The 22,500-nt window shown below is 42.2% G+C and overlaps 5 protein-coding genes across 5 annotated transcripts in view; 1 reads left to right on the top strand and 4 right to left on the bottom strand.

Annotated features, from left to right (window-relative positions):
- Positions 1-1,308: 1,308 nt before the first annotated feature.
- LOC130182759 (olfactory receptor 52N5-like) lies at positions 1,309-2,262 on the bottom strand. The gene has a single exon (XM_056397900.1). The coding sequence runs from the start codon at positions 2,257-2,259 to the stop codon at positions 1,309-1,311; it is 951 nt and encodes a 316-aa protein (XP_056253875.1). The 5' UTR covers positions 2,260-2,262.
- Positions 2,263-4,657: 2,395 nt separating this feature from the next.
- Positions 4,658-6,283, bottom strand: LOC130182494 (olfactory receptor 146-like). Its single transcript, XM_056397484.1, has 2 exons — positions 6,228-6,283; positions 4,658-5,711 (listed from the first exon to the last, which is right to left on the bottom strand). Exons 1-2 carry the CDS (start codon positions 6,265-6,267, stop codon positions 4,765-4,767), a joined length of 987 nt encoding a protein of 328 aa, XP_056253459.1. The 5' UTR covers positions 6,268-6,283; the 3' UTR covers positions 4,658-4,764.
- Positions 6,284-9,697: 3,414 nt separating this feature from the next.
- LOC130182758 (olfactory receptor 52N5-like) lies at positions 9,698-11,042 on the bottom strand. The gene has a single exon (XM_056397899.1). It carries the CDS (start codon positions 10,643-10,645, stop codon positions 9,698-9,700), a length of 948 nt encoding a protein of 315 aa, XP_056253874.1. The 5' UTR covers positions 10,646-11,042.
- Positions 11,043-13,978: 2,936 nt separating this feature from the next.
- Positions 13,979-15,137, bottom strand: LOC130182542 (olfactory receptor 146-like). The gene has a single exon (XM_056397539.1). The coding sequence runs from the start codon at positions 15,123-15,125 to the stop codon at positions 14,181-14,183; it is 945 nt and encodes a 314-aa protein (XP_056253514.1). The 5' UTR covers positions 15,126-15,137; the 3' UTR covers positions 13,979-14,180.
- A 7,224-nt stretch (positions 15,138-22,361) lies between these two features.
- The window catches only part of slco2b1 (solute carrier organic anion transporter family, member 2B1), a 22,760-nt gene continuing 22,621 nt past the window's right edge, over positions 22,362-22,500 (top strand). The window contains exon 1 of the mRNA XM_056397430.1: positions 22,362-22,500. This exon is cut by the window's right edge and continues 83 nt beyond it. The gene's annotated coding sequence lies outside the window, so the exon portion shown is untranslated.

Here is a 22,500-nt window from a genome sequence, read left to right as displayed (position 1 = left end):
TGTGTGTTTTTGTAACTTGACCGATACTGATGACCGCAGGTCAGGACACGTCGACCTCTGCTGCTTCAGTCTGACTCGTCTCTGTGGGTCGGGACTAAACCAGCAGTGATGAAAACATGTGCTCAAAGCTTTTAATACTTCCTGTTAAAGTTCATATTAAGGTGTTAGAAACATTAGAGGAATTTTAAAAGGTTTTATAAACAAACACACAGAGATTATTATTATAAACCGGGATGAGTCTCTACTTCAGCTCTTTTGTACGGTGGCCCTGAAGCTCAACACACATTCACAAAACGTCTTCATCAGTCTGACAACAACAACACCAGTGTTTCCAGGGGACAGTAAAAAGTGATGAACCTGCTGGGACACACTTGTTGTTCAAAGCTCAGTCGTGACTTTTGAAGTTAAAAGTATGAACAATCTGCACTACACTACCTACAGATATGAGATATAGATATATATATATAGATATATACAGATATATATATATATATATATATATATATATATATAGATATATATAGATATAGATATATATATAGATATAGATATATACAAATATAGATATATACAGATATAGATATATACAGATATAGATATATACAGATATAGATATCTACAGATATAGATATATACAGATATAGATACCTACAGATATAGATATATACAGATATAGATATATACAGATATCAGAGAAGCAGCTCACTGACTATTAGATAAAGATAAAAAACTTGTTTCTTCACTTTAGCCTTTAACTCACTCTGAAATTTTACGCTTTGCTCCACATTAATGATCAGCTCTTCTTTTAAATGTCTTTTCATTTAATGAATTATTATTTTATTCATCATTTTATCTCATTTTATATTAATGTTTTTCATTTTATATCAATGCTTCAACATGTGTTATGTTCATTTAATGTCTTTTCATGTGAAGCTCAGGTCATTTCTTTGCTTTATTTAGTATAGTAGTAATAGTTTATTATTATTATTATTATTATTATTATTATTATTATTAACAAAAAGTGAGTCCCAGCAGTTTCATCACTTTTAAGGCAGGTGTAAGTTGCAGTGTGTTGAGCCCTCAGGGCCACCGTACTTGTGAACTACCACAGACCAGTAATAAAAGACAGTTTTGCAATAAGTAATGAGTTAAGTAATGAACAGACTCCATAATGTAGTGACAGTGATTATTCCTCTGCCCTGAAACAGCATCATCATGATCCAACTGACTGATTCCACTGAATTAAACATTATTATGACTCTCTTTAAGCTTCTTGTGCAAAAGTGTTTTCCACGCTGTCACTGTGAATCAGTTTCCCTCCTTTAGAGCGACTTTGTTTCTGTGGAACACGGCTGTGATCCTCTGTCTGACCTGTTTGATCTGCAGCCCGTAGATCACAGCGTTCAGAGCAGGTAAGGCCACGTGTCCCAGGACTGACGCCACCTTCCTGTGGTCGGACAGCTGAGGGAAACGGTGCAGGATGACGATGATGAAGGCCGACACCAGGAGTATAACATACACAGTCAGGTGTGTGGCGCAGGTATGCAGAGCTTTGCTGTTCAGCACCTTGTTTTTACTGCTCAGACACACCACAGCGATCTTCAGGTAGGTGAGCGTGACGCTGCCGAGGGAGGAGCCCAGCAGGACCACGGTGTAGCCGAGGCCGTACACCTGGTTGATGAGGACGCTCTCGCAGGAGAGCTTGAATACGGAGGCGTTGTCACAGAACAGGTTGGATACAAACGACCTGCAGCGCGACAGGCGGATGCTGAGGCCCAGCAGGATCGCCACCAACACCAGGGCTGTTCCCCAAGCGGCAACCGACAGATTCACCACCATCCTGTTGGTCATGATGGTGGAGTAACGCAGCGGGTTGCAGATGGCCACGTACCGGTCGAAGGCCATGATCATGAGCACCGTGTGGGAGGCGCTGGCGTGGAGGTGAACACAGAAGGCCTGAGTGACGCAGCTGATGTAATGAATGTAACGCTCTGAGTCCGATAACAAAAGATCTCTGAGGACATGAGGGATGATTATCGTGGCTCCGAACACGTCGTTAATACTCATGTTGCAGAAGAGCAGGTACATGGGCTGGTGGAGGCTCCTGCTGCTGAAGATCAGGATCACCAGGCCGAGGTTAGACACCATGATGAAGATGTAGACGAGGAGGAGGAGGATGAAGGCAGTGCTAGAAGAGTGAGGGGTGACCTTTAACCCCTCCAGAATTAGGATATCTGAAATAAAACTCTGGTTCTCCATAATGAATCTGCGCTAGTTACAGAAAAGCAACAAATTACAGTCACAGTTCATCTGAATATATCCCCATCACACCATGTATCTGACACAGTCTAAACCATCGTTGGATTAAAATCAAGTTATCTGAGGAGCATTTAAAGACATTCAGCGTTTCCTCTTCTACTAGTTTCTGCTGTCTCTACCTGTGTGCACTGAGGATGATCCGGAGAACACAGACACATCCCTGATCATCTGCAGTGCATTAGACAGGAGGCAGACATGTCACAGAAACACACAGAACATGACACCACCTGAAGCGTCGCTGATGTGGTGAACCGGCCCTTTAAGAAAGCTTGAAGCTCAGTAAGAGGAAAGTTTTTCTATCAGTGTCGACACTGAGCTGAATCCACCGTGATGCAGCTGCACACACACAGACACACACACACACACACACAGCACACACTTTTATTCAGGGCATCAGTGGCCGTCAGCAGCAGCGTCACAGCATCGCTGATAGGTCAACTGTTGCCTGGCGACCGTTGATACGCAGGATCCAGCCTCATCATCATCGTGGGTGTCTGCTCTGGATGGATTCATGATAGAGGCAACAGGTTTTAATTATATATAATAATCTATAGTCACTTCACACACACACACACACACACACACACACACACACACACACACACAAAGATCGTTTTTGAGACTCATTTAGACTCAAACTTTCTTCATCCATGTGCGTGTGGAGGCTGACAGCAACGGTGACGGAGACATGACTGTGACGGTGACGTGACTGTGACGGTGACGTGACATGACAGTGACCGTGACGTGACGGTGACATGACTGTGACCGTGACGTGACGTGACGTGACGTGACGGTGACATGACTGTGACCGTGACGTGACGTGACGTGACGGTGACGTGACTGTGACCGTGACGTGACGGTGACATGACTGTGACCGTGACGTGACGTGACGTGACGTGACGTGACGGTGATGTAACAGTGACGTGACGGTGACAGTGACATAACGGTGACGTGACTGTGACATGACGGTGACGTGACTGTGACCGTGACGTGACGGTGACATGACTGTGACCGTGACGTGACGTGACGTGACGTGACGTGACGTGACGTGACGTGACGTGACATGACTGTGACCGTGACGTGACGGTGACATGACTGTGACCGTGACGTGACGTGACGTGACGTGACGTGACATGACGGTGACGTGACGGTGATGTAACAGTGACGTGACGGTGCCGGGTGGTCGGTGTTACTCAGGTGAAACGTGTTCAGGTGAGACCGGCCCAGCAGGCCTGAGGACTGTGGTGTCCTACATGTGGCCCGTGAGCGACCTGCTGGTCACCCAAAGGTTCAGAGGAGACGGTCTGTACGAACAGCGGGTGTGTAGTTCAAACTTCACTCCGTCACTTACACACACTTTATTATTGATCACACGGATGATTATTAGTCAGTTTACATCAGATGTGTCGCAGGCAACGTGCAGTGAAGGCAACAGAACAGATATAAACTAAACAAACAGGAAATATGTTGCCATGGATACAGTGAGTAAAACTGTGGTTCAGCTTGAGCCCTGTTTTTATTCCTCTGCGTCGGCGACAGTCAGAGCGGCAGCCATTTTGTTTTTGGGTTGTCTGTCTGTCCGTCTCTTTCTCATGGACACGATATCTCAGAAACGCCTCAAAGCAACAAAGCAACTTCTTGAAAATTGGTACAAAAATTCACTAGGACTCAATGATGAACTGATTAGATTTTGGTGGATGAAGGTCAAAGGTCAAGGTCAGGGTTACCTCACAAAACAAAGGTTTGGCCTTGCGAACACAATATCTCCGTAAGGCCTTGAAGGAACGTCTTCAAATTTGGCACAAACGTTTACTTGGATTCACGGATGAACTGATTTGATTCAGGGGTCAAAGGTCATGGTCAGGGTGACCTCACAAAACACTTTTTAGACATTACTCAAAAGCTTCTGACAATTGGTTCATATTTTCTCTGACTCTGGATAAACAGGGATGAAACCTGGAACTAGTCTGGGTGGAGGAGGGATACGACCAGGAGGAGGCGTTATATGAATAAATGAAAGCAGTGATATCAGACATGAGGAGCTCTCAGCCCCTTTGATTAAGTCAAAATGGCTCTCAGAGTCAAAGGGGCTGGAGACCCCTGAAGTCATTGATCTGGAGGAGAACGAGGTCCTGTACTGAGGTCTGTTATTTGGAAATCCTTTTTAAATTTCAGCAGATCATTTAACTCACTGACCTGAATAATAACAGCTGAAACAGTCAGAAATCTGATGAGTCTTGATTTATGAAGAACTATTTGCAATGAATAAAAAGTGCTGAAAGCAAAACTCAGAACTTGTTAAACTTTTTATTGATAAAGCCTGTTATACTGGATTGGCATCAATATTTACAACCTGACAGCTCAACATGATCCCTACAGAAATGATTTAATAGGTTCAAATATTATCAATAAATAAATACATTATTCACAGATTCTGTGTAGGATTCATTTCATCTGGATCATCTTGCTGCAGTGAAACATAGAGATAATCCTCTGTCTGATCTCTTTGATCTGCAGCCCGTAGATCACAGCGTTCAGAGCAGGAAGAACCACTTCACGCTGAATGGCCACCACCTTCCTGTGGTCGGACAGCTGAGGGAAACGGTGCAGGAGGACGATGAGGAAGCCTGAGCCCAGCAGGAGGACGTACACAGTCAGGTGTGTGGCGCAGGTCTGCAGAGCTTTGCTGTTCAGCACCTTGTTTTTACTGCTCAGACACACTGCAGCGATCTTCAGGTAGGTGAGCGTGACGCTGCCGATGGAGGAGCCCAGCAGGACCACGGTGTAGCCGAGGCCGTACACCTGGTTGATGAGGAGGCTCTCGCAGGAGAGCTTGAACAAGGAGGCGTTGTCACAGAACGGGTTGAAGATAACCGACCTGCAGCGCGACAGGCGGATGCTGAGGCCCAGCAGGATCGACACACACACCAGGGCTGTTCCCCAAGCGGCGACCGACAGATTCACCACCATCCTGTTGGTCATGATGGTCGAGTAACGCAGCGGACTGCAGATGGCCACGTACCGGTCGAAGGCCATGATCATGAGCACCGTGTGGGAGGCGCCAGCATAGAGGTGAACACAGAAGGCCTGAGTGACGCAGCTGATGTAATGAATGTAACGCTCCGAGTCCGATAACAAAAGATCTCTGAGGAAACGAGGGATGATTATCGTGGCTCCGAACACGTCGTTAATACTCATGTTGCAGAAGAGCAGGTACATGGGCTGGTGGAGGCTCCTGCTGCTGAAGATCAGGATCACCAGGCCGAGGTTAGACACCATGATGAAGATGTAGACGAGGAGGAGGAGGATGAAGGTGGGGAATAAGAACTGGGGGGAGATCTTTATTCCCTCTATGAGCAAGACATCCTCTCTTAAAGTCTGGTTTCTCATATCTGTGTAAAATGAAATGAATGAAAATGAGAAATAAAGAAAATATGCCACTGCAAACATCTGTGATATAACATATGTGACTACAGCACTGCACAGATACAGACAGGGAAGCACTGATTCATACCCCCCTGAACCGTAACCAGCAGATCTGACTGACCTATGACAAATACATGCTGTGTCAATGATCCCAGTCATTTACAGACAGGGAGATACAGATCCACAGTGCGATATTATCAGGGCTCCACGTCACACAAACCCTGAGTGTGAATGGTTCACCCTCAGTTACAGACTAGTTCAGAAACATTTCAGAAAATGGATTTATAATGATTGAGAGCAAAAGTTTAAATAAGGCTTTTTAACTTTTCCACAAAGTAAAAGTTCAAGTGTGACAGGAAAGGAAGGATCCATCTGTAGCATTAATGTTTCTGCTGTTTACAAATATAGTCACATTAAAGCCAAGATACATTTACACAAACACATTTTGTGTGTGTGTGTGTGTGTGTCTTTGTTAGAAATACCTTCTTCAACGTGACCCGCCCTCCACACAAGACCAGACATCAGCCAACAGCTCACACTTTTATTTGGTGGCCATCAGCTGCAGCGTCATATGCTGACAGGTCCGCTGTTGCTTGGCAACCACTGACTCACTCAGCATGAACCATGTCTCCTGTTATAGTGCTTGGAGTACCCCTCCAAATAATGATGATGATCCTTTACTAAATCATAAGATACATTATGATGTGTTATGGAAAAACATCACGATATATTAAATAAAATTTTAATTTGATACATATGATACAGTATATTGTATGCCTCATGATATGCTATGTTATGCTAGCTAACATTATACAATACAATACAGTAACAGTATGTGAGCAGACTAGAGATGAGCTGAAACCAGAGCACACAACTACAGTTTAGCTAATAAATGTTAGCTAGTTTCTAACTTTAGCATTACGTTACAGTTTAACTAACTAATGAAAGCTAGTTTCTAACTTTAGCCTTAATTTACAGTTTAGCTAACCAATGTCAGATGGCTGATAGCACGCCCTTTCATTTCCAGTGTAAGCTTGTCATTTCATTACCAATATAACATGTCATATATAATCTAATGTTAGCAAACACTGGTGCTCATTAGCACTGAGACAATGGGGAATTGTTTGTTTACACTTTGACATCATTATAGTTCCATTCTAATATTTTAATATTCTAATCAATATAGTCTTTTGCGTGGCTGGGATAGTTTAATTAGTCTTTTACCTTTTTGATATTAGCTTTTTTAAGTATTGTACAGGTACAATTTTGAGTTACTTGTACTTAACGTGTTTCTCTTTCATGCTACTGTAACCCAGTAGAGAACTGGGTTCTGCAATATTATTTCCAATATTGTTATTTTTTGTGTAAGAGTTATTTACAGACTCGGTGCTCATTGTGCTCATTAAGAGCCGGGAAGTTATTTTGCTCAGACAGATTCTTATTGGCTACGTCAGGAAATGAAGGCTCATGATTGGAGAGAGAGAGATAGCGACAGAATAAGTCCCACCCCCTTCAGGTGTAGCGTGAGAGAGACGACACAGACGAGCTAACTCGTTAGCAACTGGTCAACTTAAGCTAGCAGTAGTAAATAATGTCTCCATTAGTGCTAAGTGTAATGTTAGCCGACACCTGCGTGCTGTGAGAGAGGTGAGCTGAGAACCTGTGCGCGAGGAGTTAATCGCGTTTGGCCGCGTGTTGGTGAGTTTGACCGAGTTGAGCTAGTGTAGCTAGCATTAGCAGCCTTTGTTGTTTGTGACAAGAGGCGCCATAATAAAGCCGTGTTTCCTTGCCGATATACAAATTTCACTTCATATTTACTGCTGTGATTTTAGGAGTGTTCAAGTTTGAGTGAAAGCAGCATATTTCTGCATCTTTAATCTGATGAGGAATATAGAATATGAGTTGCAGCTCAATTATTTAGCTTTGATGCTACATTTGTTTACTTTTGTACATTTGCTAGTGTCATACATACACTTGTACCTTGTCTGTTTTGTTATGCAATGCCAGTGTCAATAATAGTGTGGACTATGATTTAAAAAGACTGCAGAGTGTGTGCACTAAGAATTACAGTGTTGAATATGAGGATGTGATTGAGATGTAAAGTGAAGCTCGTGACATTTACACTGTGAAAATGGAAATAATTATAATTCATGGTTTAATAGTTAAAATATAATTCCTGTTTGACAGAAAAGGGGATTCAATATCCCACATAGAAATGCTGTGCAGTCAAAAATAATTCATAATTCATTCAATTATATTAATATTGGGTTAGAGTAGTATTTTGTGTAATATGAATTGATATCGTTTTGGTCAGAAAGATTTAGAACTTGATGACTCAATATCTGTTAATTTGCCTTGTTTTATTCAGGCTAGGTTTTGAGAGCCCCTGGAAATGGCCTAGGATATGGATTTTGGATTCTCCCTGACGAGGGAGATGGCGAGCCACCGTCGAATCGGATTTCCTTCTTAACCCAAGGAGTTGGACAGAGATCACCTTTTGCCTGAGGACGAGACCCTTCATCCCTTCATTCCTTCAGTCTCATCACTCAAGTACACCAGTGTGGTAGGACTATTAAAGGCCAACATCTCACTACTTGACTTTTGCACCTTGGAGCTGAAACGGACTTGACATCAATCTCTGTGACTGAATTTAGCTGAACTGATCGCAACAAGGAAACAAAACTGAACTTGGATGAACAAACTAAAGAAATCCTGAACTTTTACACCTAAATCCTCTTTTCCACTGGTCATAAAACCCACTAAGGCCCGCTAACATCAGACCTTTGCCATAGACGAAACCATGTTATGATAAAGTAGCTACTAATAGGAGTTAATAGTTGTAGTCATCATAAATATATGATATGACATTTTATAATACATATTGTAAACCACCAAGTTATGATACAATATGTCACAACACGTGAAAATTGAATATGCTGCAGTAACTGATGATGATGATGTTGTATGAAACAAAAGCAGTTTATTTCCGTTCTGTCAGAAATATGAAGAATTGGACATTTAATATAATTTTCATGTTTTCACTTCATGACATTCATTTGTCACAGTGTCACTCGTATTATAAACAACGATAGTTAAATTAGTTATTTGTCCTATTAGTTTCATTATTAGCAATAAATACAAGAGCAGTGAAATCTCACATGTTTGGTGTGTATTCTGCTCTTTGTGTTCACTGAGCCTGAAGTTGTGTTTGATAGAGATTGTGACATAATGTAAATCTGTCAGTTTGTGTTCAGCCCTACAAACTGTCTCACTGCTGATGTGCTAACCTGTGTCGACCTGTTACGGTTCATCATACAGGTATCGATGTCAGTTGATGTATGATTATGACTTTTTAAAACAGTGGCCCATTAACACCTTACATACAGTAAAGAGTATTTAGAACAAAACAGAATAGAAAGCCTTTATTGTCACTGTACAAAATATACAGAGAAATTCAGGGTGCTACTAATGATGAGTTAAGACTGACAAAAGGACAAAGAATATTTCGCTTAAAATTTAATAAATACTTTAAAAGAAATAGAAAAGTGCTTTGCAGAGTAAACGGATATTTACAGACTTCGTACTTTCAACTGCACGAATATCACATTATTTTTATAACTGAAACTTTCTTACTGTGAGGCGACACCGTCCCTAAGTTATTTACACAATCTTTAAATTTACAACAGTATTACTGACATTATGAAATTATGTTTATAAGACTTTTAATACTTGTTAAGAAATGAAATAACAAATACAATGTAATTTGAGTTAAAACCAGTTCTTAAGATTGTATGTACAAATACATAAAATAGATTATACTGAAAGGCATGAATATTTATGTGAATATGTGGTTTTGTGTTATTTATAGACTCCTTTCACTGAAGCAAATAGTATTAACATATCGTTTTTATGGTTGTGTAAATCTTGCTCAGCTACCTGATCGAACAGTGCATCACTTCAAAAGCATCAGCGCAGCTTTATTTTGAAACACAGAGATAATCCTCTGTCTGATCTCTTTGATCTGCAGCCCGTAGATCACAGCGTTCAGAGCAGGAAGAACCACTTCGCCTAGAATGGCCGCTACCTTCCTGTGGTCGGACAGCTGAGGGAAACGGTGCAGGATGACGATGATGAAGGCCGACACCAGCAGGAGGACGTACACAGTCAGGTGTGTGGCGCAGGTATGCAGAGCTTTGCTGTTCAGCACCTTGTTTTTACTGCTCAGACACACTGCAGCGATCTTCAGGTAGGTGAGCGTGACGCTGCCGATGGAGGAGCCCAGCAGGACCACGGTGTAGCCGAGGCCGTACACCTGGTTGATGAGGACGCTCTCGCAGGAGAGCTTGAACAAGGAGGCGTTGTCACAGAACAGGTTGGATATAACCGACCTGCAGCGCGACAGGCGGATGCTGAGGCCCAGCAGGATCGACACCATGACAAGAGCCACTGTCCAGGCGGCAACCGACAGATTCACCACCATCCTGTTGGTCATGATGGTGGAGTAACGCAGCGGGTTGCAGATGGCCACGTACCGGTCGAAGGCCATGATCATGAGCACCGTGTGTGAGGTGCTTCCATAGAGGTGAACACAGAAGGCCTGAGTGACGCAGCTGATGTAATGAATGTAACGCTCCGAGTCCGATAACAAAAGATCTCTGAGGACATGAGGGATGATTATCGTGGCTCCGAACACGTCGTTAATACTCATGTTGCAGAAGAGCAGGTACATGGGCTGGTGGAGGCTCCTGCTGCTGAAGATCAGGATCACCAGGCCGAGGTTAGACACCATGATGAAGATGTAGACGAGGAGGAGGAGGATGAAGGCAGTGCTAGAAGAGTGAGGGGTGACCTTTAACCCCTCCAGGATTAGGATATCTGAAATAAAACTCTGGTTCTCCATAATTAACAGTGAAGACTTATGGAGATGAGAACTGTGCTCATACAGAAAAATTTTATGATGATACACATCAATGAATGAGTTGATGACAGTCAATCTAAATATTCACAAGTTTTGGCTAATTGTAAAATACATAGTCGTGTTTTAATATTTTAAAAGGTGATCAAATTTATTAAGTCACAGTTTTGGTTTTTCAACATTTTTAAGAACAAGAATTTGAATAAAAGCGTGTAAACTGGTGAGTGTGAGAAGGTCTTCAACATGTAGTAGTCAGTCTTACAGTTTGATCTCTGAACAACAAACTATCTCCCAGTTCAGTGAGCATCTTTAGTAAACACCAGTCGGCTTTCAGTCCTCTCAGTTCAACTTACATGAACACAGGTAATGACACAGTTTGTGTTTGTCAGCGTCACCTTCTGCAGCACGAGCCGTCCTCCAGCCAGACCAGATGTGAAACTGCAGAGACTTTTATTTGGTGCATCAGTGGCCGTGAGCTGCAGCGTCACACGCTGACAGGTCAACTGTTGCTTGGCAACTTGTTACCCAGCATCATACCTGGGTCCCTCTTAGGTTCATTCATGATTGTGACATAATTTCAAACATAATGTCAGGGAATTATTTACATTCATATCCATTACGAAATTATCACATTGATACGATATGTGATAAATAAAAAATATATACATATATACAGTATGACGCGGTGCAGAAACATCCATCAGAACATTGTTTCCTTCTTCCTGCTTTAAAAGACTTCGATGTGTAACTTTCACACTCGTGCAGTGTCACTGTGGGGGGACAGAACTGGACCTGTCAGTGCAGCCTGAAGCTGGGAAGGTGCTACCTGGATCACGTGGAGGTACACTCCCCTCCAAAAGTATCGGAGCAGTGAGGCCAGTTCCTTTATTTTTGCTGTAGACTGAAAACATTTGGGTTTGACATCAAAAGATGAATATGAGACAAGAGATCAACATTTGAGCTTTTATTTCCAGGTATTTACATCTGGATCTGATGCACAACTTAGCAGATAGCATTATTTGTAACGGAACACCAAATTTTAAGGTGAGCAAAAGTATTGGAACAGATAGACTTAAAATAGATTAAAGTGAATAAGACTTAATATTTATTTGCAAATCCTTTGCTTGCAATAACGGCATCAAGCCTGTGACCCACTGACATCACCAAACTGTTGCATTCTTCTTCTGTGATGCTTTTCCAGACTTTCACCGCAGCCTCTTTCAGTTGTTGTTTGTTTTGGGGGGTTTCTCCCTTCAGTCTCCTCTTTAGCAGGTAAAATGCTCTGTAGGGTTTAGGTCTGGAGATTGACTTGGCCAGTCTAAAACCTTCCACTTCTTGCCCCTGATGAACTCCTTTGTTGTGTGTTTTGGGTCATTATCTTGCTGCATGATGAAGGATCTCCCGATCAGTTTGGTTGCATCTTTCTTTAAATCGGCAGACAAAATGTTTCTGTAGACTTCTGAGTTCATTTTGCTGCTGCCATCATGTGTTACATCATCAATGAAGATTAATGATACTTTTGCTCACATGAAAAATGGGTTTGTTCAAAATAACAGGTGCTATCTTCTAAGTTGTGCATCAAATCCAGATGTAAATACCTGGAAATAAAAGCTGAAATGTTGATCTCTTGTCTCATATTCATCTTTTGGTGTCAAACCCAAATGTTTTCCGTCTACAGCAAAAATAAAGGACTTGGCTTCACTGTTCCAATACTTTTGGAGGGGAGTGAATCTGCATCCAAATTTTGCAGCACCACATGAATAAAGATGCTGTTTGAGTTCTGTCAGCTCCACCTCTGATGTAGCACTGAGACTTGGACATACAGAACAACTGATGCTTGCATCCATAAAGGGAGTGAGAGACCACACAATCAGTTCAGTTCAACCAAGTCAGCCATACGTCCCATTCCTATGAATGTGATATCTCAGTAACGCTGTGAGGGAATTTCTTACAATTTGGCAAAAACATTAATTTCGACTCAAGGATGAACTGATTAGATTTTGGTGGTCAAAGGTCACTGTGACCTCACAAACCACTTTATTAGCCTCTTGAATGTGATATCTCAAGACGACCTTGAGGGAATTTCTGACACATAAATTCATTTGAACAAAAAACAGTTTTGGCCTTGTGAATGGAATATTTGGGAACTCCTGAAGGGGAATCCCTTCAACTTTGGCTCAAATGTCCCTTTGGACTTAAGCATGAACTGAGATTTTGGTGGTCAAAGGTCAAGGTCACTGTGACCTCACAAAACACTTTTATTGGCCTCTTGAATGTCAGGGACCACTTTTGTCTTAGGATGGTGATGGGACACACTGGGTGTTGGTCTTTCTGGAGCAAGCTGTCCTGATCTGAACTGAATGGTGGTGATGGGTTAGTGACCAATTGAAGATCCAACCACGGCCTGACTCAAGTAGTGACCCTGAGTTCCACGTGGATACATCCTCTACGTGTTCGGCTGTGCGAGAGAATCTGTCAAACAGGAAGCCATCCCTGCAGAAGGGCATGAGCAGGGGCCTCCTGTACAAACGTTGTGACTCACTGTGACTCTGTATCAAGATACCTAGAGCTTTAGGATTTGGGTCCGACTTGGGTTCGGCTTTGGGGAAGGACATGGCCCGTGCTTACCACACTGGGTTTCTTGGTAACAGGGTATTCCAGAGGAAACTGGCTGACCACTAAGGACTGTGCCGGTCGTCCTTGAGCCATGCTGGCTGTATGGTGACGGGATCATCTGTATGTATTGTTTGGTGCGTACGCCACGTGTCAGTATGAATTATATGGAAGACGTTGTCCATGAGGCCAAAGGTTCTTGTCTTGCCTCAGGGTGTTTTGGGCGCCATGATTACATCAGCAGGTCGTACGACCTGTCCACATCTGAGGTCTTGGGCATGTTGACAACTAAAAACAGGTTTTCGAGTATAGATGTCGACTTCCTATTAAAGGAAGTTCTTATTTCATAAGGGAAATGTCAGTTCTCTTCACCTGCACCTTTTCCCCCACAGATCCTAAGGATATAATTCAGCTTGTCTTCTACGTAGGTGTGGCGCCCTCTTACCTTGGTTACTGTGCTCATCTGCTCTTGGCTCAGATGATTTAGAATTTGGAGTTGATTTGTACAAATAAATTTACCAACAACACTTCAAAAACAAGTACAGTCTGCTACAGTCCTACACAGCTATATGTTTCAGTGATCAAACTTTTTTTTATTATTACTCTTTTATTATCATATTTATGGAGGATCATGTTGGTTCAAACTGTTAAATACTTTATAGAATAATAATGATAATGAGAAGAAGAAGACATTTTCCTGTTATTTCTATATATTTATTATTATCTATGCAGGAACATGAACAAAACAGAGTTCCACCATGGGAACAATTAAAAGACACTTGCACATGAATCTAAAGAGTTGTAAATTAAAAAATAAAATTTAAGAAAAAGGCTGTAATGAAAAGTAAGGATGAAGAAAAATTGAAAAACCTGGAAAAAAAACTGTATTTTTACGTTTGTATTTATGTTATAATGATGGCAAAATCTTCCTGGACTGTAACAAATTTGACAGGAACTTTTTTATCTCTTTTGACTGAACCCCGTAAATAATGGGGTTGAGGCTGCCGGGGATGATATGAAACAAAATGGCAGATAGTTTCCTGTAGTCTGAGTACTGAGGGAAGCGATGCAGGATGATGATGAGCATTCCACATAAAAACATAATTAGATATACAAAAAGATGAGTGCTGCAGGTCTTCAAAGCTTTACTGTTCAGAGTCTTGTTTTTACTGGTCAGACAGACGACAGTAATCTTAGTATAGGTGAGAACTATGCTGCCAATAGATGCTGTGAACAGGACTACAGTGAAAGTTAGGCCATACACATTATTGATGAACACACTCTCACAGGAGAGTTTGAACAGGGAGGCATTGTCACAGAAGGGGTTTGTAATCATAGTCCTGCATCGGTTCAGTCTTATGGTCAGACCGAGCAGAATCCCGACCAGAACAAAGGCCACTCCCCAGGCAGAAACTGTCAGCTTGATCACCATTTTGTTGGTCATTATGGCAGCGTAACGCAGGGGATTGCAGATGGCCACATATCTGTCAAAGGCCATAATCATGAGCACAGTGTGTGAAGTGGTGCCGAACATGTGTGTGGTGAAAGCCTGGACCACACACTCGTAATAACTGATGAAGCGTTCAGAGGGAGGCAGCAAGATATCTGACAGCAGCCGGGGCACCATAATCGAATTCCCAACAATGTCATTGATGGGCAGGTTGCAAAACAGGAGATACATCGGCTGGTGAAGGTTCTTGTCAATGAAAACCAGAACTACAATGCCAAAATTAACTAATATGATAAGTAGGTAGGAGAAAAAGAAAAAGAAAAAGACAGGGTACACAGAAACCTGTGTGACTTTTAACCCCTCCAGCTGCAGGGTGAAGCTGTTGAATGTGTAGTTTTCCATCAACCTGAAACAAAAGAAACAAAAGGTTTAATCCTCATTTTTCACGTTTCATTTGGATAATATCAGTGACTAATTACATCTTCTATGATAGAGGTTTTTGCAAATGTAAACGGAAGAAAGAGTTTAAGAAAATAGTTCAAAATCATTCAAACCTGAAGAGCATTTGCTGCCTGGCTTTGAAACTGTTCAGTGATTAAATATCAGTATATATCAAAGGATTGAAATATTACCTTTTGTTTCTCTCACTGTGCCTGTGAAGCCACCAGCCAAACTTCTGCCAGAAGACCACAACCTGTCAGTCTTTAAAAACAGATCAGGTCATCTGTGGAGGTGACGCATGATGCAACGCCAAGACATCAAGTTGGTGGCCATAGAGACTATGAACAACTGACGCAGGTCACTGCTGTGAAATCAGCATTCACTTTGTCCAAAATATAATCATGATTAATGATGATGCATTAATTCATTGCACGCTTGTCGTACATTGTGGACACTGACAGTTGTGGTGTCTTGAGGACCAGCTACCCCAGAATCAGAGACAGAGGTACAGCCCTACGATCTGCAGGATCTACTTTCCTGCCTTGTTGCCACATCAAGACTGCTTTCAGTGGCTTGGTCCAACAGCGGCCTAAATCTTGCTCAACTGTTGGTGGAGTCATGCTTGTGATGAAGAGGTGCCAGAAGTCTGTTGGACTAATTTAGGATACATGCACTAGACACTAATCCGAATCTGGCTCAAGAGTTTTGAGGTCAAAGTCGGCCCAAATCTCCACCACGGAAACCTTGCCAAATAGCAGGTAATTGTTTTTGTTGGTGACCACTAATTGCAGGGTTTGCAGTTCGATCCCTGGTGCCTCCTGTCCACATGTTTAGGTGTCCTTGAGCAAAACATTGAACCCCAAATTGCTCCCAGTGATCAAGTCAGCGCCTCACACAGTAGCTTGCTAGCACTGGTGTGGCAGACTGAACTACTTGATTTCTCTGACGCTCCATCTGTGGTAGTTGACCTTACTGCATCTCAACCCCTTGCTGTTCTTATAAGGACACTTCATATTCTGCATCAGAGAATGAAAAGCTTCTTCTACATCAGTCTATCTGGTCATCACCTGTTGAGTATTGCTATGTGTACAATCTCTGTCGTACCTCTTCTTGATTCTTCCTGGGTCTGTCCTCTGTTACTGACAGTTGTCAGTCAAAGCCTGCATTCTTCTTTCTTCTGTTTCCTTTTCTTGAGGTTGTGGTCTGTCTCTCTTAAACCCATCTTGAATATGTCTTCTCATGTCTTTCTTCTCTGCCTGTATCACTGTCCCAGAGTCCGTCTGGTCTAATCTCTTCTTGCCTGAATCTTTGTCTCTGTCAAAGCCTGGTACTCAGAGTGATCTGTCCATCAGTCTCTTTTGATTCTGAATGTCCTCGGCATGACTCATTGTTCATCAACCCGATCTTGACCCTCTGTCTCCTGCACCTTTGTTGGAGTTTGGATTGTTCTTCTGTAAATATCTGATTTGTTGTGGGGACAGGGGGCTTCCACTGGCTTTAACTGTAAGCCCATGAACCATTTTACTTCCCCTACATCATAAAGACTTTTGACCCATCCTGAATCTTTGGGCCTTGAATTAACATGGTTGGCTAAAGATTGACTCTTTCACTGGACTGAACCTCATTCATGAACCTGACAGAGGAATGTTCTGATGTCCTTATTCCACCGTATCTTTGTTTTACCTTTCAAGGAAAATGCTTCCATTTGGCTGTTTCTTTGTGTCCATGTGACCTCAGCTACAGGATGGAGTCTTTGCTAGACCTGTTACAATGTTAAGGTCATTGATTGGTACAAGTGCTGTTTTATTGTAAAACTTGAAGTATGTGGTGATGGGTGAAGGGTCCAATAATTTGTCTGGACTGTTTACAGGACTGTAAGGGAGGACCATTACCTCAAAGTCACTCTATTTACCGGCAAAGAGAACGATTAAAGGTCTGTAATTAAATTCAAGGTTTGACCACTGGATCTGAAATCACAGTTTTGTGCTTCTGAGATGTCCCATAACACAGAAACAGAAAATGAACTTGGTTTGGATGACAGGACAAAAGGATGTTGTAACAATAACCCCACCCCCCCCCACCCCCGGCTGAGTAATGCCATGTGAATGACCTCACTGTTTCACCAACACTGTTTTTGTTGTTTTGCTGTTGTTACAATGATAGTTTGTTAATTAGTACCATGAGGCAGCAGGAACTCTGCAGCGAAGCCTCAGCAGACCCGACCTCCCTCCCCAGCACCAGCTGACACCAGTTAGCTTGTACAGGTTTCGTCACCCCAGAGGGTTTTTGGCATTGAAACAACATTAATACTCTGAAGATCAAACTCTTGTATCATGACTTTTCCCACAACACCATCAAGAAACTTCAAGGAATGACACAACAGTTAAGTAGTTGTCTAAATGAAGTTTTCCATTTGGTAAACATTTTAAACCTCTTCCACAACCTTTGACCCAGAGAAGGAGTAAGTAGGTACAAAAAATGTGGATGGATTCTCTTTTTACATGGTTTTTCTCCTACTTATGTCTTTATACTACGTGTTTTTATATATTTAATAATATACTCTTATTTGTACCATAAACAATCCAGAAAAGTCTGGATTACCAGCTGGCAAAGAGGAAAACTGCCCCAAGGCTCAAGGCCCTTGAATACAAATAATAGATTGAATACAAATCAGTAAATTTTGATAATCTTATTAATTGTAAATTTATCATGAATTTGCACCACTAAAGTACAATATCAAATATACAGGTCCTGTATTATTAGCTGATGTTGTGGCCCTATCTTTTAGAAGCACCCAACAAACTGACTCATGGAAAACCTGGGGCCAGGTACAGTTTTCTGTGTCAATTATTAGATTAGATTAGATTAACTTTATTAATCCCACAACTGGGAAATTCACTCACCACAGCAGAAAATAAACATCTATGGAAATATACATCAAAAATACACCAATGGTATGTTCACATTGGCGACTTCTTTAGTTTAGATCAGGTGCTAACATTGCAAGAAGCAGTGAGTCGTGCGCTGGTGGAGCTGCAGAGGTCGTGGTCGTGGATGAACATGTAGCATGACTGACATTGGGCATAGTCTGGGAATTTGCCAGCAGGTGATTACGCTGCATATTTGGGTCACCTGTTCAGGTTAAAAAGTGATGAGTTCATCTAAAGAAATGAGGATCCGTGTTTTATGTTGAAGTCCATGCTGCCTTGTGCACGTGTGTTGTGGCTCTTGTGTACCTGTGTTGTACCTGGGCTGTAATGAGTGTCCTGGAGGCCTCAGAGCTCCCAGGTGTCTCAGTGACCAGCAGGTTAATAGAATTAAAAGCTGCAGTGAGGCGTTCAGGGGGCAGCGGACAGGGAGCCGCTCACTCTCTCTGGAGAGACTCCAGCCTGCAGACCGACCTGCTGACTGTACCTTCACACTTTCCTTTGACCCTATAGCCTTCTACCAAAGTGTGCCCAGAAAGTGTTTAGCCTAGCTTAGCACAAAGACTGGAAGCAGAAGGAAACTGTTAGCTTAGCTCCATCGAAAGAGATTGTGTTTGTGATGTTTTCTTCGACTCCTCTGTTTCTGGCTCTTTCTCCTGTTTGATGTGATGCAGGCCACAGGTTCATGGTTCATAGTGAGTGAAGCGAGTCCCAGTTGGTCCCAGGAGCTTTCATTGCTGCCTCCACTGAGCTCTGATCAACATCTATTACCGCGCCTGTCTCTTTGCCCCCACGGGGCTAATTACCATCTGAAACTGTTGATAAATGTTTTGTTAGGAAGCGGCTCACAGTGGACCTCATTAATGATCGCCTTTGTTTCTGAATCATTAGCATTCATTACTGGCTGCTGTGGTAACTGGGACACAAGTGATGGAACTGGTGGACCATTAGGAGGCAGTGCAGTCCCCTGAGCTCCCAGCATGCAACAGCTGAAACGAACTGAGCTTCTAACCATAAACAAACACAATGGGGGGGCCCTTCAGGGTCTGCACAGAATAAACAGGAAGAGGTCACTTAAGTTTTAACTTTTGTGTGTTATGTCTTCAGCAGTGTGTGAAACACACCAACGCCTGCTGGAAAAAACTTTTCTTGCTCTAGCAGCGTAGCCACATGACAAAACACCAGCATTGCTAGTTATAGTTGTGCAAACCACATATGTAGATTAGTACATTTAACCTTCTGTCATCTTCTGCATAAATGTTGAGTCTTTAAAGTCCTAAAACATAAAGCAGTCCACACCCAGTCATTTAACAAAAGTTATTTATATAAGGACAAAATAAAAGGTTCTTACAAGCTGAGCACAGATGTGAAATTCATGTGACGTGTGATATTTTAATGGAGTTTCAACCTCATCTGTGAAACATTGTTCTCAAAGTCAGTGTCAAGTTCTTTTTTAAATCATAAGTATCTTATATCCTGAGCTTAGACTACAGTCCAGACTCAGAGCCTAGAAGATGAACAACACTGAGGCAGGTAAATGCAGGAGTCAGTTAATGGTCAATATTTAAAAGATTATATTAGAAGTGATTTTATAGATATTTGACACAACAAATAATCCTAATACTTCAGACAGGAAGGAGAAAGGAGAAGAAGTCCAGACAGAGACTTTCACACAGGAAAGACAGACCCTGAGTTTAGTCTGGTCCACATTGATCGCTGATATAAAGTTCTGCTCGGAATAAAAAATAAAGTCGTGGTTTCTCTGATACTGATATTTTATTTGTAATATACAAACTGACCAGTAGATGTCGCTCATGAAGCATCAGGAAATGAAGCTTCTGTTGAGCAACTGGCTCAACTGTTCATCAAGCCTCGCCTCTCCATCATTAGTCTGTGCTGAACAGTTTCCAGATGTGTCAGCAGATGTGGTCAACCATGTCGAGCCAGTAAAAACCTCCAGGTTGTGTTTTTCTGCAGAAAACCCCGGGAAGATATGGACAGTGTAAACAGCAGAAGCTCTACTGCAGCATTTTCATGCTTGACCCTCCGTCATGTCTCTCACACACACACACACACACACACACACACACACACACACACACACACTCTGACACAGTCGTTACCCTGCAGATGATTCATGCTGGGTTACGGCAGTGATTATGATTTATTTTCTGCACCATTGAAGCGAGAATGAGTTTTCTTCCATCTGTGGTGCCCTGATGTGACGTGGGTTCACACCTACAGATGTTTGTTCCAGTGTTTCTCAAACCTTTTCAGACCAAGGAACTTAATCACTGAAATTAACTTCACACACCAACTAGGATTTTTATTTTATTTTTTCCTTTCCTTGATCAGAGTCGTGAGTGATTCAACCATTCTGCCATCTGGTTTGATTGTCAGGGAATGTGTTATGTGTAACATCAAAATATTCACACACACAAGAAAATTATGTCACCAAACGCACCGTGAGTCTCAGTCGTGGTGCGTAAATTACACCTAACATCATCTCTTAAACACTTCCTGTTCTGTTACGTCAGGTTTCATTTGATTTTCTTACATCTGACTCAGTGTTAATGCTCCGGTCCCTGATCCTATCGGCTCTCTGTGTTTCATAGTTAACAGGCTCAATTACTGGAATCCACATTGATCATTTTTAACATTAACAGTAAAACAAAGCGTAAACTGGCGAAGCTCCGGTTACAGCGAAGTCCAACTACACTGTAAAATGCAGTAAAATAATGTTTGAATTCACACACGAGTTGATTTAATATTGAACACAACACACATGCAAGGACCAGGCTCCGCTGTCACTCAGACGTATTCAGACAGACCTCAGTGTCCAGTTTATTAGGAACACCTAGCTAAAACTAATTCAGTCTGATCATGAAGGTTGCGATGTTCAGGACTCTGCTGCAGAGTGCGCTGCTGTTGGTAACCTACCTGCAGTCAAATCAACACCTGTGTGAATCAGTTTCAACACAGACTGAACATGAAGGAGATTTATTCCAGCGTTCCTGATAAACTGGACACTGTGGTTGTTGTCTAATGTCTAATGTCTGAAAGGTTGAGTGCCAAACAGTTTCTTTCACTTGCTGCGTCTCGTTCTGACTCAAGGAGGAACAGTTACACATTTCTTCACAGCTGCGTCACTTCCTGATTATTACCACTGATGGTTCCAGACCCAGTTTCCCAGTAACAGCAGAGATAAGAGATTTCAGTTCCAGTCGCCCCCAGGACTCCTTCACTACTCATACTGACATCTGTACAAAGTTTATCTTCACTTTCATGGGCTGAAGGAGGAAAGTTCGTCTGAGCTCACCTTCAGTTTCAGTGACACACCTGGATGCACCTCTGTTCCTGGTCTGTTGCCCTCCACTCTCTCAGCTTTAACCAGCTGCTGTATTTGATAAACCTTTAATATTTAAATAACTCTGTATGTCAAATAAATGCAGTGCAGGTAAAAATGGCCCTTGAAATGTGGAGCAGAAATATAAAGTTTGTTAAAACTACTGAAGCAGGTGCGCCCTGGAAGCTCACCTGGCAGCAGCCTGGGGTCTCTCACTCTCTCTCTCTCTCTCTCTCTCTCTCTCTTTCTCTTACAATAAACAAAAAAAGAAGTAAAATAAAAGATGTTCAGGTACTAGAGTAAATGTACTTAGTTACCTCCCTCCTCTTGTCACCAGGTGTTCCACAGGTGAAGAGGAACAACAGGTTAAAGAACATTAGATTTGACTTTGGCTCCACCTGCTGGTCACATGATGAACAACATTATCAAGACGGTGAGTCTTCTGTTGTCCTGGCTGACCTGCACAGGGAGATCATCATCCTGCTTCTTCATATTCATCTTTATGCTCTTCTTTCTCTTCCTCTTCTTCTTCTTATCAGAATTCTTCATATTCTTCTTCTTCTTTTTCCTCTTCTTATTAGTATTCTTTGTATTCTTCTTCTTCTTCGTATAGTTCTTCATATTCTTCTTCCTCTTCTTAGTATTCTTCTTTTTTGTGTTTTGTTGTTTGACGTCTGAAAGTTTCATTTTAAACAACATATTTAAAACTCAGAGGATTTCCAGTGTTATTACGAATCATCCTCTGGCGACCATGAACATGTTTCAGTGTGTAGTGCAGTGACTTTAACCATCCTTGGTAGAGTGTGCACAGTGTAGAATAAATAATCAAGCCAAAGAGTGAGAGAAGAGTTTGTGTCTTGTTGAAGCAGATTCATTCAGTCTGTGAAAGAAGAACCTGTTTTTCCCTTTTGCAGGTTGTAAGTTTAGACACATGGGTCTGCAAACTCTTCCTCCTCTGCTTTTCGTCAGCCCTGCCTTCAGCACCGGGGTCAAATTCCAGTTGTTCCCTCCCTCCTCGGCTGCAGAGCGCCGGGCTGGAGGAGTGTCACCGCACTGAGACTTA

Source organism: Seriola aureovittata, chromosome 15 (assembly GCF_021018895.1).
Source record: "Seriola aureovittata isolate HTS-2021-v1 ecotype China chromosome 15, ASM2101889v1, whole genome shotgun sequence".
Taxonomy (NCBI): domain Eukaryota; kingdom Metazoa; phylum Chordata; class Actinopteri; order Carangiformes; family Carangidae; genus Seriola; species Seriola aureovittata.
This window is presented reverse-complemented; position numbering and strand designations above follow the sequence as displayed.

Excerpts from the sequence above, each read along its gene's own strand:
- LOC130182759 (XM_056397900.1), bottom strand. The coding sequence starts at position 2,259 with ATGGAGAACCAGAGTTTTATTTCAGATATCCTAATTCTGGAGGGGTTA.
- LOC130182494 (XM_056397484.1), bottom strand. The coding sequence starts at position 6,267 with ATGTCTGGTCTTGTGTGGAGGGCGGGTCACGTTGAAGAAG. Across the intron at positions 5,712-6,227 it reads GGCGGGTCACGTTGAAGAAG|ATATGAGAAACCAGACTTTA; the intron begins GTATTTCTAACA and ends CATTTTACACAG.
- LOC130182758 (XM_056397899.1), bottom strand. The coding sequence starts at position 10,645 with ATGGAGAACCAGAGTTTTATTTCAGATATCCTAATCCTGGAGGGGTTA.
- LOC130182542 (XM_056397539.1), bottom strand. The coding sequence starts at position 15,125 with ATGGAAAACTACACATTCAACAGCTTCACCCTGCAGCTGGAGGGGTTA.